The 15,168-nt window shown below is 44.8% G+C and overlaps 1 protein-coding gene across 1 annotated transcript; it reads right to left on the bottom strand.

Moving 5' to 3' along the window:
• Positions 1-1,620: 1,620 nt before the first annotated feature.
• On the bottom strand, positions 1,621-4,749 carry dbx1a (developing brain homeobox 1a; the record flags this gene model as incomplete). Its single annotated transcript, XM_080729861.1, has 4 exons — positions 1,621-1,977; positions 2,185-2,387; positions 3,856-3,954; positions 4,302-4,749. 4 exons carry the CDS (start codon positions 4,747-4,749, stop codon positions 1,621-1,623), a joined length of 1,107 nt encoding a protein of 368 aa, XP_080585987.1.
• Positions 4,750-15,168: the final 10,419 nt, after the last annotated feature.

The following is a 15,168-nucleotide window of genomic DNA, read 5'->3' as shown; positions in this document are numbered from 1 at the left end:
GATGTGCGGGTGCTGAATGGCCAGTCGGTTGATATTAACATACTCACAAAACTCAAATGAATGTGTTTAGCCTTCTTTGCTACAGTGTGTACATTTTCTATGTAACATAACTTTGTAAATATTTGATTACCTTGCAGCATTTTGATGAGCCCCTTTTCTAGCCGATTTGTAACAGTACTTGAAAATGAGTATTTTGTGTACAGTCTCTTACAGCAGAGTCAGCTCATCACTGGCTCTGCACAGGGCTATGGAGAACTCAATCTGATATCACTGTACTAGTCTTAAGTTATTGTGATTCAATAAAATTAATGATTATTTATGGTTGAATTTGATCCTGTTCCTTTGTCTCTCTCTCTCTGGCCCATGCATATCATTCCGCAGATTAGATCAAACTAGAAACGTGCAATATATTGTGATGTCAAGTAGTGAAGCGTGACCAATCCTGTCTGATTGATATCTGGAAGATATCTGGAATTTTCAACCCAGATAACTTCAGTCAGGGGTGTGTGTCGCACCAGATTCTGGGCCCTGGGTACAAGGATTCACTGCGGGCCCCCCAAGAATGTTCTTCATACGCATTATTTTGTGCTTTAACTATTGAAAAATAGCAGATCTACAAGCTCACAGCGCGGCACCAGATGCTGTAGATCTGCTATTTTTGAAAACCCTGTTTCTGTTAGTGGTGCTCAAATCTTTTCATGTCAAGGATCCCCAAAATGATATGTATTTGGCCATGGACCCCCATCTCAAAATATTTAGTTCCCCCCCCCCCCCCCCCCCCATTTGAGTTACAAATGTTCGCTTAAAAAATACATATATTCAAAGATAGCAGATCTACAAGCTCGCAGCTTGTATATCTGCTATTTTTCAATAGCTAAAGTATCAAATAATTAAGGCCCCTCCACCTTGGGCCCTAGTAACTCAGTCCCACTCCCCCCCCTTGTTTCAGTAAAATGTTAACAAGAAACGGATATACACTTTATCTGGCATAAAGTTCTCAGACCTTGAACAATAGTGTGTTGCCTATTGCAACCACACTAATAATACATTTTGAGTTATTAGGTAGGGTAAGCTAAAAAAGAGGTTAAATAATTGCATGTCAACACAAAAACTGATGACTGATGAAAAAAAAAAACACATGGGCAGTGAATCGTTTACAGTTTTATTTGGCCTGTGTACAAAAGTGTGAAATGGCAATACAAATATATACAGCACATAATACATTGCAACATAGTTATTAAACATGTTCATATAAATTATTCGTGAAAATAGCTACTTATTTTTTTCAATAAACAACTCTATTAAAAAAAGTCATGGTAAAAGCAACTCAATATTATTGGCATAAAATGTCCATACAAAATTGTACAAAATACTGTACAGTTGAAAAAGAGCTGTGCAAAACAGCAAATCGTTTTCTTTCTCAGAGGCGTCTCGTAATTTGAGACGTATGTTTGTTCAGGATTTCTATTTCATTTGTTGTAGATAGCCTATATAATACAATGAGGATATGGGGTCTATCTGAAACAGGCAGCGTACAGTTCGCATACAGTTTATTTCCCCTTGACGGCCACTCTCCTGTGGTCAAGTAGGCTACGGCCTATTTGTATAGGCCTCAATAATTTAAGATACTGTAATCTCTTCTTCGTCCGACTCTGAGAAGTCCGAGTGCTTGCTGGAGAGGGAGGGCGAGGAGAGGTTTGAGCCCATGCTGCTCAGCTGCCCGCCGGCCGTGGGCGATAAGTGACAAAAGTCTGCTGAGGAGCGCTCCGCCCTTCTCCTGCCAAACACGTCTTGTTCTTCGTCAAGAAGCTCCTCGTCGTCCTCCTCCGCCGAGGACTTCTTGCCCACATCGCTGAGGTCCGGGTGCGGGTTGGTCTTGGTGGGCAGCGTCTGCTCACGACAGCCTCCCGACGACAGGAGCTCCCGTTCCTTGGAGTTCCTCCACTTCATGCGCCTGTTCTGGAACCAGATCTTCACCTGGGAAGCGGGAAAAGAAGAAATACGTGAGCTGAGTTTTAATGTGTGCACAGTCTCTGAAACAAACCTGACACTGTGCAAATGGAACCAAATGAACCCTAACGGGTTCCATTTGTACACTGTCAGAGTTAGGGGGGGGACCTTGAAATTTGAAAGTTTAAGAAACACTGCGCAAAGCAGTTGTAGGGCTCGGCTATAGTTAGTTACCTGTGAGTCTTTCAGGCCCAGTTTCGACGCCAGTTTCTTCCGATCGGGTTTGCTGATGTATTTCTGCTTCTGGAACATCTTCTCCAGGGCTTTGCGCTGCACGTCAGAGAACACGGCTCTCCTCAGCATCCCCCTGCGCGGCTTCCCCCTGGCGGCCAGGGGCCACGAGAACGTCCCCGGGATGGGAACCACGGATGAAGACGCTGCAAAAAAATCAAAACAAACGGAAGGAGGAGAACGTTAGGGGGTTTTGTTTATTTATTCATCAACACGTCACAATAAACTACTTGCCACGGTGAAGTGTCCTGTTTGCTGTGGCTTTTCCTAGGTTTTTTTTTTTTTTATGAATGCTGCCTCCCCCCCTCCCTCAGCCAGTGCAATACGTCTCCGCTTGGAGTGAGATGGCACGAGGTGACTAATTAGCACATTGGCGGGTCCCCAAGTGCATTGGTATGGTAAAGAGGTAGCATATCCTTTAAGGAACCCTGGCGAGGGAGGATAGAGGAGTTAATAAAGCGTGAACAGTAATTGTGTAGTAATGAACTAACGTAGAAAAGACTCTGGACAGGCGGCGAAGGCCATATATTATCGCAACAAAGGGAGATTTACACTTTCAAACTAAACACCACTGCATACCAGAATACTGATGCCCGGGAGGCCCTGAGGCGCATTTTTCTGCTCTCAAATCATTTTCATTAAATGAACACGAAAAGCTATTCAGGACGCTCGAGTTGTTTTGTTGAGGCATTCAGGCTGAGCCCATGAAAAGACTCCCCAACTCCATTATGATTTGTCCTGAATGAAAGCACGGACTAGCGACTTTATAGACTTTTCTAAGAGATTATTCTTTATCTCAACTCGTTGATTGGTCTGGATTGAGAATAGAGGAACGTTTAGGGCATAGCGAGAGAGAGAGTGTAGCTAGGGTCATTGGTAACCTATCCCATGAGAGATGCCATTGAGATTCTGGTGTTGTGATTTGGGGGGAGAAATTGTCCTGCACTTTGGAACTGCTATAGCCTACACTTATTTTGCGCTAACAACACTATGCAACTTTTTAAATATACAGTTGTTGGGACTGCCTCTGTTGCTGTGCACGCACCCAAGCATGGACAACGACGCGCTATGTGGTCTTGTGAGAATATTGAAACGTCTCAATAGGTGCCTAATAGGGAAATTAGTGCATGACTGGTTCACGCCTTTGGCCCGCCTGGTAGAAGTCACTATCCGAGGGGTCTGTGGGTGGTTTGGCCGGTGGGAGCTGACCGAATTGGTCACGGTGCTGAAAGCTTTGTTGACCGCTGGCGGCCCATTGCCCCGGCGCTGTGGGAAAACGCGGGGCCGTGGAAATGCCAAAACGCCCCCAAAACGGGGAAGAAGAGGGGGGGAACTCAACTTGCACCCCTGCCTCAAATCTAGAGCGTGACGATTCGGGATAATTGGTTAATTAGGGGGTGGGTGGGACCGGGCAGGGGCACAGTCACACCGGTCTTCCTAATAAGACCTTGATTTCTTCTTTTCGAGTCATGTCCGTGTCAAAACATGCGAAAAACGCATTTTACGCCTATACAAGTGATGGGCTTAGACAGTTTGGTATGCGGCAAACTAAAGACATAGAGTATGTAGGCCTATATAAGTAGATACAGTATAGAGCTGAGTAAAGCGGCTTACCTGGTAAATAGGGGGCCCTGAACAGAGGATGAAAGCTTGCGTCAAAGTAGGGAATGTGGAAGGCCTTGGACTGTATGTGGACGGTGGGAGGAGACGAGGCTGTGGAGGGAGGGGGACATCACATCACACACATTAGAAATATAATCTTTCTTAGAATAGAAAGTATAATGGTACAGATTCACGTTTAAAATGCATCATCTATAGCAGTGGATTCCAGGGACTCTGGCTGTGGGAACCTTTATGGGGGTCTAAATTGACCCTAAATTGACCCATACAGACACTGACAGTGTACCAATGGAACCAAATGGACCCGGGTCCATTTGGTTATATTGGTACACTGTCAGAGTTAAGGGTCCATTTGGTTCCATTTGTACACTGTCAGAGATAAGGGAAGACCTTGAAATTTGAAAGTTTAAGAAACACTGATCTAGGCTATATGCACTCACCGGTCCTTGGTGACGGCGCCAGGATCGCGCTGACTCCAAACTTGAGGAAAGTGGGATCTTTAGAACTGTTCGATGTCGTCTTCGGGGATGAGCACGACTCGCGCGTCACCGCCGTCGTCGTCGTCGTGAACATGCCGTTGCGTTGTTCCGCGTGCACGCCGGCGGTGAAGGACATGGATGATGATGATGATGTGGTCGTTGTGGGCAGAGAGACGGCCGCCGACGACGCCGGCGGGACGCCGGTCCTGTGGCCGTACGGATGCACCACCGGCCTGCTTATCCGCAGCAGGTCCTCCACCAGAAAGCTGGAGTGGTGGTTGTGATTGAAGGTGGACGGTAGGGACTGGTGGTGGTGGTGGTGGTGGTGGTGGTGCAGCGGCAGGGCGGCCGCGGGCCGGTACAGCCCCGGGTACATGGCGGAGGGCGCGAGGACGCTTGGGATCATCATGGTCCCGGTCGAAGTAAAGAAAAATCAGCTCTTGAAATATTCCGTCTAAAGCGAAGAGAAAGTGTCCTGTGATATGCAACAACTCCTCTGGTTGCTCTCACTCCAGGGAGAGGCATTTTATAGCGGAGCGCCCCCCCAAAAGAGCCCTTTGAGGGGCTGACAGCCCCAACAATGGGGATCAACAAGGTTCTCCACATGGTGAGCTTTCATGCGACGTCCTCGGCGTCGCTGATTGGCCCGCGGAGCGCAATTTATGATTGCATTAGACTTCATAAGCACAAGCGACACAATCTCCTGCACAAAAGAGGCACAGTCATCAGTTTTGCATATTGACCACGTTCCCTTTCTTTGGCGAATTTGTTTTGTTTGGCATGAAGACGCAAGTGGGACTAATTAAAACTAATTAAAAAGCAATCTTTAAAAGATTCAAACACGGGTTGGGAACTTTTAATTAGGACTTAACTCTATGAGAAACTGCCGTTTTCCATTCAAGGTGCCCTTTTTGATAAGAATGGCTCGAACGAACCATTTTATGCCTATATGGCCAAATTGGCCAATTATCAATCGAGTTATATTTAAGCCAGTCAAGCCAACATACTGATATACATCATTTGTGTATTTATTTTGGCACCGCTTATGGACTATATAGGCATATGCTGCTTCTGCTGCGCCGTCTCAGATGGAAATGAGTTTCAAAGGATTCTCAACTCTCAATCTGGGAGCTCGTCATGGAATAATGTCTTAAACGGATTGCTGCTATCAAAAACGCTTAAACAGATGTGTTAAATATCACGGGGTTTGTGTTGCTTTGCAAAGTCTTCATTCATGGCGCGCCGGGCCGTGCATTGCAGGCCCCGCTTGCAGCGCGTTGCGCGCAGAAGTGTGCGGCTGCTGATCCTGTTAAGCATGAACTAACTGTCACCTCAGCTGCGGTGGCGGAGCAGAGGCCCCACTCTCCCTTTCTCTGCCTCTCCCTTCTCTCTCTCCCTCCGAAAAAAAGCCCTAGGGCTACTGGAATAAAAGCTTTATTTCTAAAGGCGGTTTTGTTCTGCTATTTTAACCGGCTGAATAAAAACCACATCTGTGATTTGATTTAAAACGCATTCATATGAGAGGACACACCACCACTACCCCCCCCCCCCAAATAAAACTCTTATTAAAGCGACTTGGAGGCTGATAGCCCCGTGTTCTGTCAGCTTTGCCCCTTAAAAGCCGATAATAAATAAACCAGACAACCCGATCAGGCCAAGATACACATTGCAGACCATGAAGGAAAAAAACAAATAGTTTACATGGCAATTCAAATTAGGCATAGGTTGTAATAACAATAATAAGGCATAATAATACATAAAAAGAACAGCCTAATAATAATAAGAATAACAACAACAACAACTAATAAAAATAACAATAGTAATAATAGTGATGCTATAATAATCGTTTTAATAATGATAAAATTAATAGCCTAAAGACACGACGATAATAATAGCCTAGTAATAATAATAACAATGGAACGAAATTAATTAAAATAATGGAAATAAAAGTTTGATATGTTTCTTCGAAAAAATGAAAAGTTATTTGCCGGACCTTTAACGGTTAAAGGCCAGACCAAAAAAAAATCCCCCCGAAGAAACATAAATGAACCATTAAAGAGATGTAATAGATTAACGAGATGTATGACCCACATTCTATTAGGCTACAACAATAATTTAGAATTATCATTTGAATGACATATTATTATTATTATTGTCATCATTATTAATCTTTTGGTTCACGTCACGACTTTGATGTAGACCTTAATTGAATTGTGCGGGACAGACCAGATCGCACGTCAGGCGTCAGCGTATAGGCTATTTGAGAAGTTATCAAGTTTTTCTATGATGTTATACCTATTGTTGCCATTTGTTTCACTATTTATAAACATCAAATTATAAAAGTTATAGGCCTATTTTAAGCGCTGTGAAATGCATATGCCTAGCTATTAAAGGAGTAGTTCACCCCCAAAATTACTTTTTTTCTATTGATTAGTCAGGAGACTAGAGTTCAATAATATTTTTTTGGTTTTTGTCACATTCCTAAGACAAAATTTTGATTCGAGTAAATTTACCCCTATTGATTCCGGATGGGGACCCGTTTCGAAACGGAACGAATGGGGGTCAATTTATTGTTATCACATTTTTGTCTTGGGAATGCGACAAAAAACTAAAAATATTATTGAACTCTAGTCTCCATGGCGTGACTAATCAATAGAAAAAAAAGTCATTTTGGGGGTGAACTACTCCTTTAAGGCCTAACACTGTAGCCATACAGTTATCGAAATAATATGTGCATCACTTCCTTCAACATAATAATAACCTAGCCTATAGATTTGGTCGCATCGGCATAGGCCTACATTTTCTTCTAGCTTTTATTCAGACTCACACACAAGCTTGTCTGCTCTGTTTATCGTTAAATCCTGCCCTATAGTGGCCAACTTCATTTTGAATTGACGACGATGGATGGAGTGGTCCAACATTAATCTAATATAAAACGGCCACAATCCGTAATTAACAAGGGAACGCCTCCGTGAAATGAGCCCTTTGGACGGAGAGTATGGTTCCTAAACGCTTTATCAGAAGTGCGTTATTAGCCTATGACTGTCCGTCCCGCAAAAAGACGTGAAGAAATTAGAATAAACAGACGCACATCAAGACGATCTTAAAGCACGACTCCGTGTCATTCATGGCGCAGATAAGTAACGAGGCCTTCAAAGCTTTTTTATGAGCCCATATTCCTTTACTTGGTGCCCAAAATCCTCCCTTTGTGGCCGCTAAGCAGATGGTTTGCAGGAAACACAGCTTAGTCTCGATGACCGAGACTAATTTCTACTAGCTTTGCAAGCTTGCCATGTCTCCCCTTCTCTTTTACCTAAGCGAGTCAAACAGCTGGTTCCTACTGAATTAACAATAAATAAATGATAAATACGTTTTTAAATAGTCATAGCGCTTAGGGGGGAAAAATACATATTGCCTGGGGAAAGTTTGTGGCTATTTAGGCCTATAGCCTATGGAGGTAGGCCTATATTGTCAAAATAAAAATGTTGTGCTCAAGATATTAGCCTATTTAATTTTTTCTCATATATATATATTTTTAAATCAGATCTGATACAAAATATTGGCATATATTAGGTCTGTTTCCCCTCCACAATGGGGTGCAACACTGCATTGGTTTTGGAAACGGAAGGTTCCACACTGAGAGATCGCACCGAGCTATATAACATATCAAAATAATTCACTTAAATAGATTAACTTAACCATTGTCTCGCGTCGCTCTCTCTGCCTCGTTAAGTGAAAGGGCTGAGTAAATATGTTCCCCATGCATGAAGGGCTCTCTATGGGCCCGGCCCATTGTGCCAGGGGTCCGACAGGTGCTTGACTGTTTATTATTCTCTCATTATTTATCGATGACGTGGGCGCATCGAGAGAGAGAGAGAGAGAGAGAGAGAGAGAGAGAGAGAGAGAGAGAGAGAGAGAGAGAGAGGAGAACTCCCCGTCTTTTCACCGGCCCGGCCCAGGACCCCAACAGATTGTTGCTGAGTGGTCGCGCTTTCCATCAATGCCACTATAGCAGTCATCCATCTAAAGCCAAACAAGGCTGCTCCGAGTTTATTATTATGCGTAATTTGGATAGAAATGGCAACTGCCGGCCCATTATGAGCGCACGGGGCTATAATGTGGGGGCTATAAACTTCAGGTGGTTTTGTTACACCTGCCAGTCGACGTTAACGAGCGTCGAACAACTGTTTCACTTGACTTGGTTCATCAATGAATGGACAAAACTTCAACTCAGACAGAGGCGTCAATTGGGTATGGCAAGGTAATGGTATGAATACTGCAGTGCTAACCTCGCCCACCAGGCTTTCTGAGAGAAAGCAGTGATAAGATACTGCAGTGCTAGCCCTGAAACAAGATATGACCGTCATGTTTCAGGGCTATATAGGAATCTCCAAAATGAATACTTCTTCTGTTATTAAATTAGCCTACTTTAAACTAACTTACAATGCAAATCTGAACAAAATGATTACTTTCATAAGGTATTATAGCCTATTATATTCTCCACAACACTTAGTTGTATAGCTCCTATATTGACAGTTGGTTGGTTCATTCCCCGGTTCAATAGGTCAGCACGGGTGCAATTAGGCTATTATTGTTAATTAGCAGCAGCGGCACATTTTTCAAGCATGGCAATTGGCAGTCAGTTGTTTACTTGCGCCTGCGGTAAAATAATATCCACTGGCACTGATAGTAGCCTAATCATCATCATGCCTGTTGCTAAGGTATGGCAACATGACTGGTGTCTTCTTGCACCGCACGCGTGCAAGACACCAGTCATGTTGCCATACCTTAGCTTCTGCTGAACTAACGCCACTGAACTCAGACGGTTTAACGTCTCATCCTCCTCCTCCCCGCCAACCGGTGACAGCGATCCTCCTTCCAGCATCTGGCGCAGCGCAAAGCCCTGCCGAACATTCAGCGAATTAGCGATGCCACAAGATTCAGAAGGGATAGTGACAAGCATTAAATCGATATTAACTTTGTATTAAACATGGGGCCCCTCCTTTTCCCCCCAAGTGGAGTAGAGCCATATAGACCGCAGACAAAGCGCTCTGTATCAAATCCCTCCATGCACCTGTTCCATATAACCAGCCAGCCAGGCGACCAGAGTTCAAGTTCTTATTTTCACCCACCGCTTTTCATCCCGGGCGGAATCCTTTCACTTGGGCTATTGTTGTAATTGTATCAATTCATATAGGCCTATAATCTAAATATGATTAAGGCTACTAAACCAGTGAGCTATAGGACCAGTAGCGTTTAAATGTCTAACCTGCCGAATTGAAAACCTATAGGCTAAGCTACAAGTCTTTGAGCAGACACCTATATCTGCCACTGGGTCCAGACTGCAACCTTTTGCCTCTCTGTGGCTGCTCATTTTATTGTCAGCATGGATGTCGAGTAGCGCTCTAATCCTCTTAAAGCGCATGTTGGTACAGTTTGCATATCATTTTCCCATCACAGAATGGGGGACACAAGCGGCCCTATTCACAGGGACCCCTCGGTCCTTTTTCACCGCAGCCACAGCCACTGGCATTAACATAATCTGACAACCAACACCATTGTCCGTGACCTTGTATGCAAAGTTAATTGCTCATTAATACCAGACAAAACAGAGGGGCGCAGAGGAAATGGGGTGCTCCCCTAAACCCTTGTTTTTAGAATAGACAGGTGGAACATCCTCCAGAGGCTAATTATTGTTTTTAATCTGAAATGGTTTGTAGGAATAGACCATATCAGCCTATGTGAAGGACGCCTCACGTTCAGAAATAGGCCTACACAATGCATCATGGATCTCAAGAGTTGGTTTGGTTGAAGATCTGTCACTGATGACCACATTTCATTGCTTGTGAATTCCCTCCATGAGCTTGCACCTAAAATGCAGCACACATACGCGCAGTACACGCGCGCACAGACACACCAATTCACGAAGAGAAATTGCACACACTCCCTCAAAAGTCTACAATTTGTCACAGTGGCTCAGTTCTAATCAATTGCAAATCTACCTTTGCGCACATTTAATCTCATCTCTACATTAGTTTCACGGATGCGGGCCGATTTGCAAGAGGGCCCCCTTTGCCAACCCCCCACCCACCCACCCAGCGCCAGCACCTGGCAGAGTCCTTTAGGTTAGCGTCTTGTAAGCACCCGCTGCTCCAACGGGTGCCCTGTCTATGGACCCAAGCGTCACTGCACAGCACGCAAAAGAAGACCAAGCTCTGTGGTTGTCAACACTGGTTTAGATTAGTGGGCCACCGTTGTGGCATTACTTAGCCATGACTCTCTTGGTCAACCTGCAGCGCTGTAGTTATAGGATATAGATATATCCAGTAACTGGCTACACACACCGCAAAGTCTGGAGTGTTCATTTAACATTGGGAGTGGAAAGAAGTCAAAAGAACTGAAGTAAAGTAGTATTAGGTCTGAAACGAGTTACAGTCGTATAGGTCCACAAGACTACCACAGACAGGCAACCAACAGAAAAATGTACAAGTAGTTCAATCACGCACACAGTTGAAATCAAATGTAAATCTGTAATTTGCTTGTTTTCGTCATGAATCATTATGACAACACGCCCTACACAGTTTGTGCTGTTTGGGTGCCTCCAATGTGCACTGACTGCTGCCTTTAGTGCACTGACCCCATGACCCCATGGTAAGTGCGAGGATCCAAGTTTAAATTCGACTCCTGTTATGTTGCCACTCAGATACTATGTCTCTCTATATAATTTCCTTTGAAAAAAAGTTGGTACCTTTAACTTGGAATAACCTGCATGTACAGTCTTTGATATTCCAGATATTCCCAGTAGTTCACCCTCAAAATGACTTTTTTGGATGGAGACTTGAGTTACTTCAGTAATATTTTTTTGTATTTGTCGCATTCCGAATACAAAAATGTGATTATAGTAAATTTACCCCCATTGATTCCGGATGGGGACCCCAATGCATTTGGGTCCCCAACCGGAATCAATGTGGGTACATTTATTGTAATGAAATTATTGTCTTAGGAATGCGACAAAAACTAAAAATATTAGTAGCGTAGCGTGAGTAGGCCTAATCAATAGAAAAAGAGTCATTTTGGGGGTGAACTACTCCTTTAAGGTGTTTCGCAGACTATTGCACATATTTCTAGTTGAGTCCCATATGCAGAAAATGCCTATAGGCTTGTTGTTTACTAGGGGTTGGGGGCTTGATGGAGTGTGTGCGTGCTTGTGTGTGTGTGTGTGTGTGTGTGTGTGTGTGTGTGTGTGTGTGTGTGTGTGTGTGTGTGTGTGTGTGTGTGTGCGTGCGTGTGTGCGCGTGCGTGTGTGTGTGTGTGTGTGTGCGTGCGTGCGTGTGTGTGTATGGGAAGGGTGTTTGTGTGGGGCGGTGGAAGGAGAAGAAGGTATGAATGGGAAAAGAAGGGGCTTGGGTGGAGGAGGGGAACCTTGACGGACTCCGCTGCCTGTTGCCCCTGCAGCATTGAGGCCGTGTTGGCCATATAATCGGATTGCCAGTGGGTGAAAGTGAGCCCGGGTGCTTATGTCAGTTTGCGTCTCGTCAAGCTGAATAATGCGCATGGCCGAGGAGCGGAGCGGACGCTTGCCATTGAGGTGTTCTCAGTACTTGTGGCTAAGCGTTTCTAAAAGAGAGAAAAAGCCTCATTGGATTCATATATAATTCTCACTCAAGCGTTTTGACGCATTTGCATAACAGGAGGAAACCAGTGATCTTTTCAGAGCTGCTGCTGCTCCTGAAAAGTGTGTTTGCAGGCGTGCGTGTGCGTGTGTGTGTGCGTGTGTGTGTGTGCCCTGTAGGAGCAAGCATGGACACGGTTTCCTGCCTTTGGCCTCTCATGATTAATAAAACATCAACAGCAAATACGGCTGAACTTTTAGCTTTTGGTTCTTATGTCCTCCATGTTGTGTGAAAAAAGGCTTTCTGCACGAGTGGAACAGTTATCTGCCTTGTATGAACATGACCCAGGCCCAGAGCCTTGTGGGCTCCGCCTGAACACATTAATACATTAGTCTCCCTGAAATGTTTTGAGGTGTAACTTTACAAATCGTTTACACTTAGGCATAAACATAGAGAGGCTTCACTCTAAAACCAGCAAGCATGGGAAAATACTTTTTCAAATACACGGTACACATAATATAACATTCCTGGATCAACTCTAGCAACACATGCTGTTTGTCATTTGTCCGCTGCCCCCATAATCCTGTGCTATCCCAATAAGCAGAAATACCCCAAAGTAGCATTGAAAAGTGAATCTATGAATGGTGATAGCAATTTGGTGATCTGCACCAGGTTCCTCAAAGCAGATGATGACAGTCGGGTCTTCTCTGTAAGCCAGAGCAGAGCAGGAGACATGTAGCCTAGAGGGTTCACCAAGAGCTCTCCTCAACCAGGATGTGGACCATCATCTGCTTGGTTGAACCCGTTGAGATGCCGTGAGGTGTGATACATGTGGCAATACAACGTGGACAGTTGTACCCTGCTTTGAATCCTGATTTATACTTGCTTGCACGCCAGTGTCACAGACCGGAAAACAGCCGACCTACAAGCTCACTATGAATCGCACTGCGACACGTCGTAAGCTTGTAGATCGGCTATTTTCAGTACACGACACCGCACGTAAACCAAGTAAAAACGACTTCTCTCAGATGCAGTCAGTCACGCAGAAGCAACCTCGTGGTCCTCCTCCCAGGATGGTCAAAGTCCCCGCGTCCGAAAATCACATACAGCCATTTTATCCCGCTGGCCTGTGATGTACCCGAGGCCTGTAACTAATCCCATCATTGTATTGAGTAGGTTTCTTAATCTGCACAAGGTGAGGCGACCCCGCTGTCAGCTCTCCAAACCATCACCTGTCCATCTCTTTCTCTCCTCCCCTCGCCCTCTCGCGCCCCTTCCCCTCAGGTATTAACACCCTTGGCTGTTGAACCTGGGGCTGATTTAGCTCAATGAGGGAGAAGCGATATACTTTTAACGGATCAGAGTAGCCGCGAGTCACAAGGGTAACTTTCATGTGTTCTGTCTCGGCCCTCGGTGGACCAAACACCAGGATGTGGGGTTAAGCCAGACCTCCCGACGGCCTAAGGTGCTCACTCATCCAGAGACTGATGTTCGAAGGCAGACAATGACCAAACAGGGGGGGAAAGAAAATCTCCTTTCCATGAACATTCAAATCGCCGTAAGGGAACGTCAGTTAGTTGGTGCTACAGTCCCCTTCTTTGGTCTGAAACATCGTCCAGGCCCCCTCCTTGTTTTTGTTGTACCTTTCCCTTTGTTTGGCAGCCCTTCTTCAAAGCTACATCAGGGCTTATCGCAGAGATATTTTGTATTATTATTTTTAAGCTAGAGACTAGAGCATTCGGCCCTTTGGAAGTTCCTAGAGTTCCCCCACTCCCTGTACAAAGCCTAAGGGGCAGGGGGGGGCCGGGGGGTCATCTATTGGTGTGTGACCCCTGCTCTGCGGGGTCAAATGATAAGACAGTCGGGGTCAAGGAGAGAACAAAAGGGAGAAGAGAGGCCACTCAAAAGACAGCAAATGGCCGAACAAGAATTTGAAACTTTTTCACTTGCCTCCAACGTTGTCGCGGAAAAGGAATGACCGCAAATCTCTATTTACGAGCTGGCTCAAAACAGGAGATCAACTTGTCTGTTGTTTGGGGAAATATGGACATGTCGTGATTGAAGTATAAATGTGACCTATTGTTGGTCTGACCTGTAGCCTGCTCTATTCCTCCTTGACACACACACTTGCACTACGTTAATGAATATTGAATACATACCCTGACATGCAAATTCGTTCATGCATGTTCGTTCATGCATGTTCAGAGCCTAAATTAACTATTTTTTTTACAGTGCACTCTAATTTTACAGTGCACACGCACGCACAGAATCACAGAAACACACACACCTACACACTGATTTCTACACTAATATATGATTTATTTGGGGGCTTTTCTGTCTTTATTTATAGCGGAAAGAGGAGATGGACAGGAAACAGGGGAGAGAGATGGGGAGAGACATGAAGTAGTATCCGGCTTGCAAGTTGAGGCAATATAGGAAGAGACTTCAAAAGAAAGTTCATATGAATAGTTGCTAGTTTCGCTGTTTTCCCCCCTGCTAGTTAACCTCGCGTAGCCAGGCTTACTCATCTGCGAAGAGAAAAGCCTGGTTACGACCATAGGCTGAAACGGCATGAAACAGTGCTACTTCTGCCGAGAGAATTTCACCGGAAGACTGCAACGCATTAACTTCTGTTAACCGCAGCACTTCCGCCACTTCCGGTGTCTGCAGGTTCATGCCATTTACATCGTTTGTGGCCATGCAGGGTGCCTGCTGGTACCAAAAAGTATTATGCTCCATTCAAGTGTCATAAATACTTTATGCTTCCAGTTGCTAGTTTAAAGACTTCTTTCAATCACCATGATATGCGTTTGGTTAAATTATGATCCCATGTATTTTAACATTTATGATAAAATAGTGTATGCCGTAGGATGGGCGTGGCTAGCTTGATTGACAAGCTCCCAACCAATAGCATGTATTGACCCACCCCCCGCTCTGTCCCAACTAATAGAATTCTGGTACCAGGACAGGATGTAGAAAGATGGCGGCAGGCAGGCACACGCTTGCTAAATAGGCTTCATTTATACTCTGTAGAAACCAATGGGTGACGTCACCGTTCCCTTAGTCCAAGGTTTATCTATAGTCTATGTAAAGATCGCCGGGAAGCGGACTCGAACCCGCTTTGCACTGTCAAGCTACTTTAGACCCTAGGTGCCCGGCTCTGGACACACACACACACCGATATTTTGTTCCGGTGTGATTCCCATTAGTTTTCT

Source organism: Nannobrachium achirus, assembly GCF_963921795.1.
Source record: "Nannobrachium achirus genome assembly, chromosome: 7".
NCBI classification, from domain to species: Eukaryota; Metazoa; Chordata; class Actinopteri; order Myctophiformes; family Myctophidae; genus Nannobrachium; species Nannobrachium achirus.
Note: the sequence above shows the minus strand (reverse complement) of the source record. Positions and strands in the feature narration are given on the sequence as shown.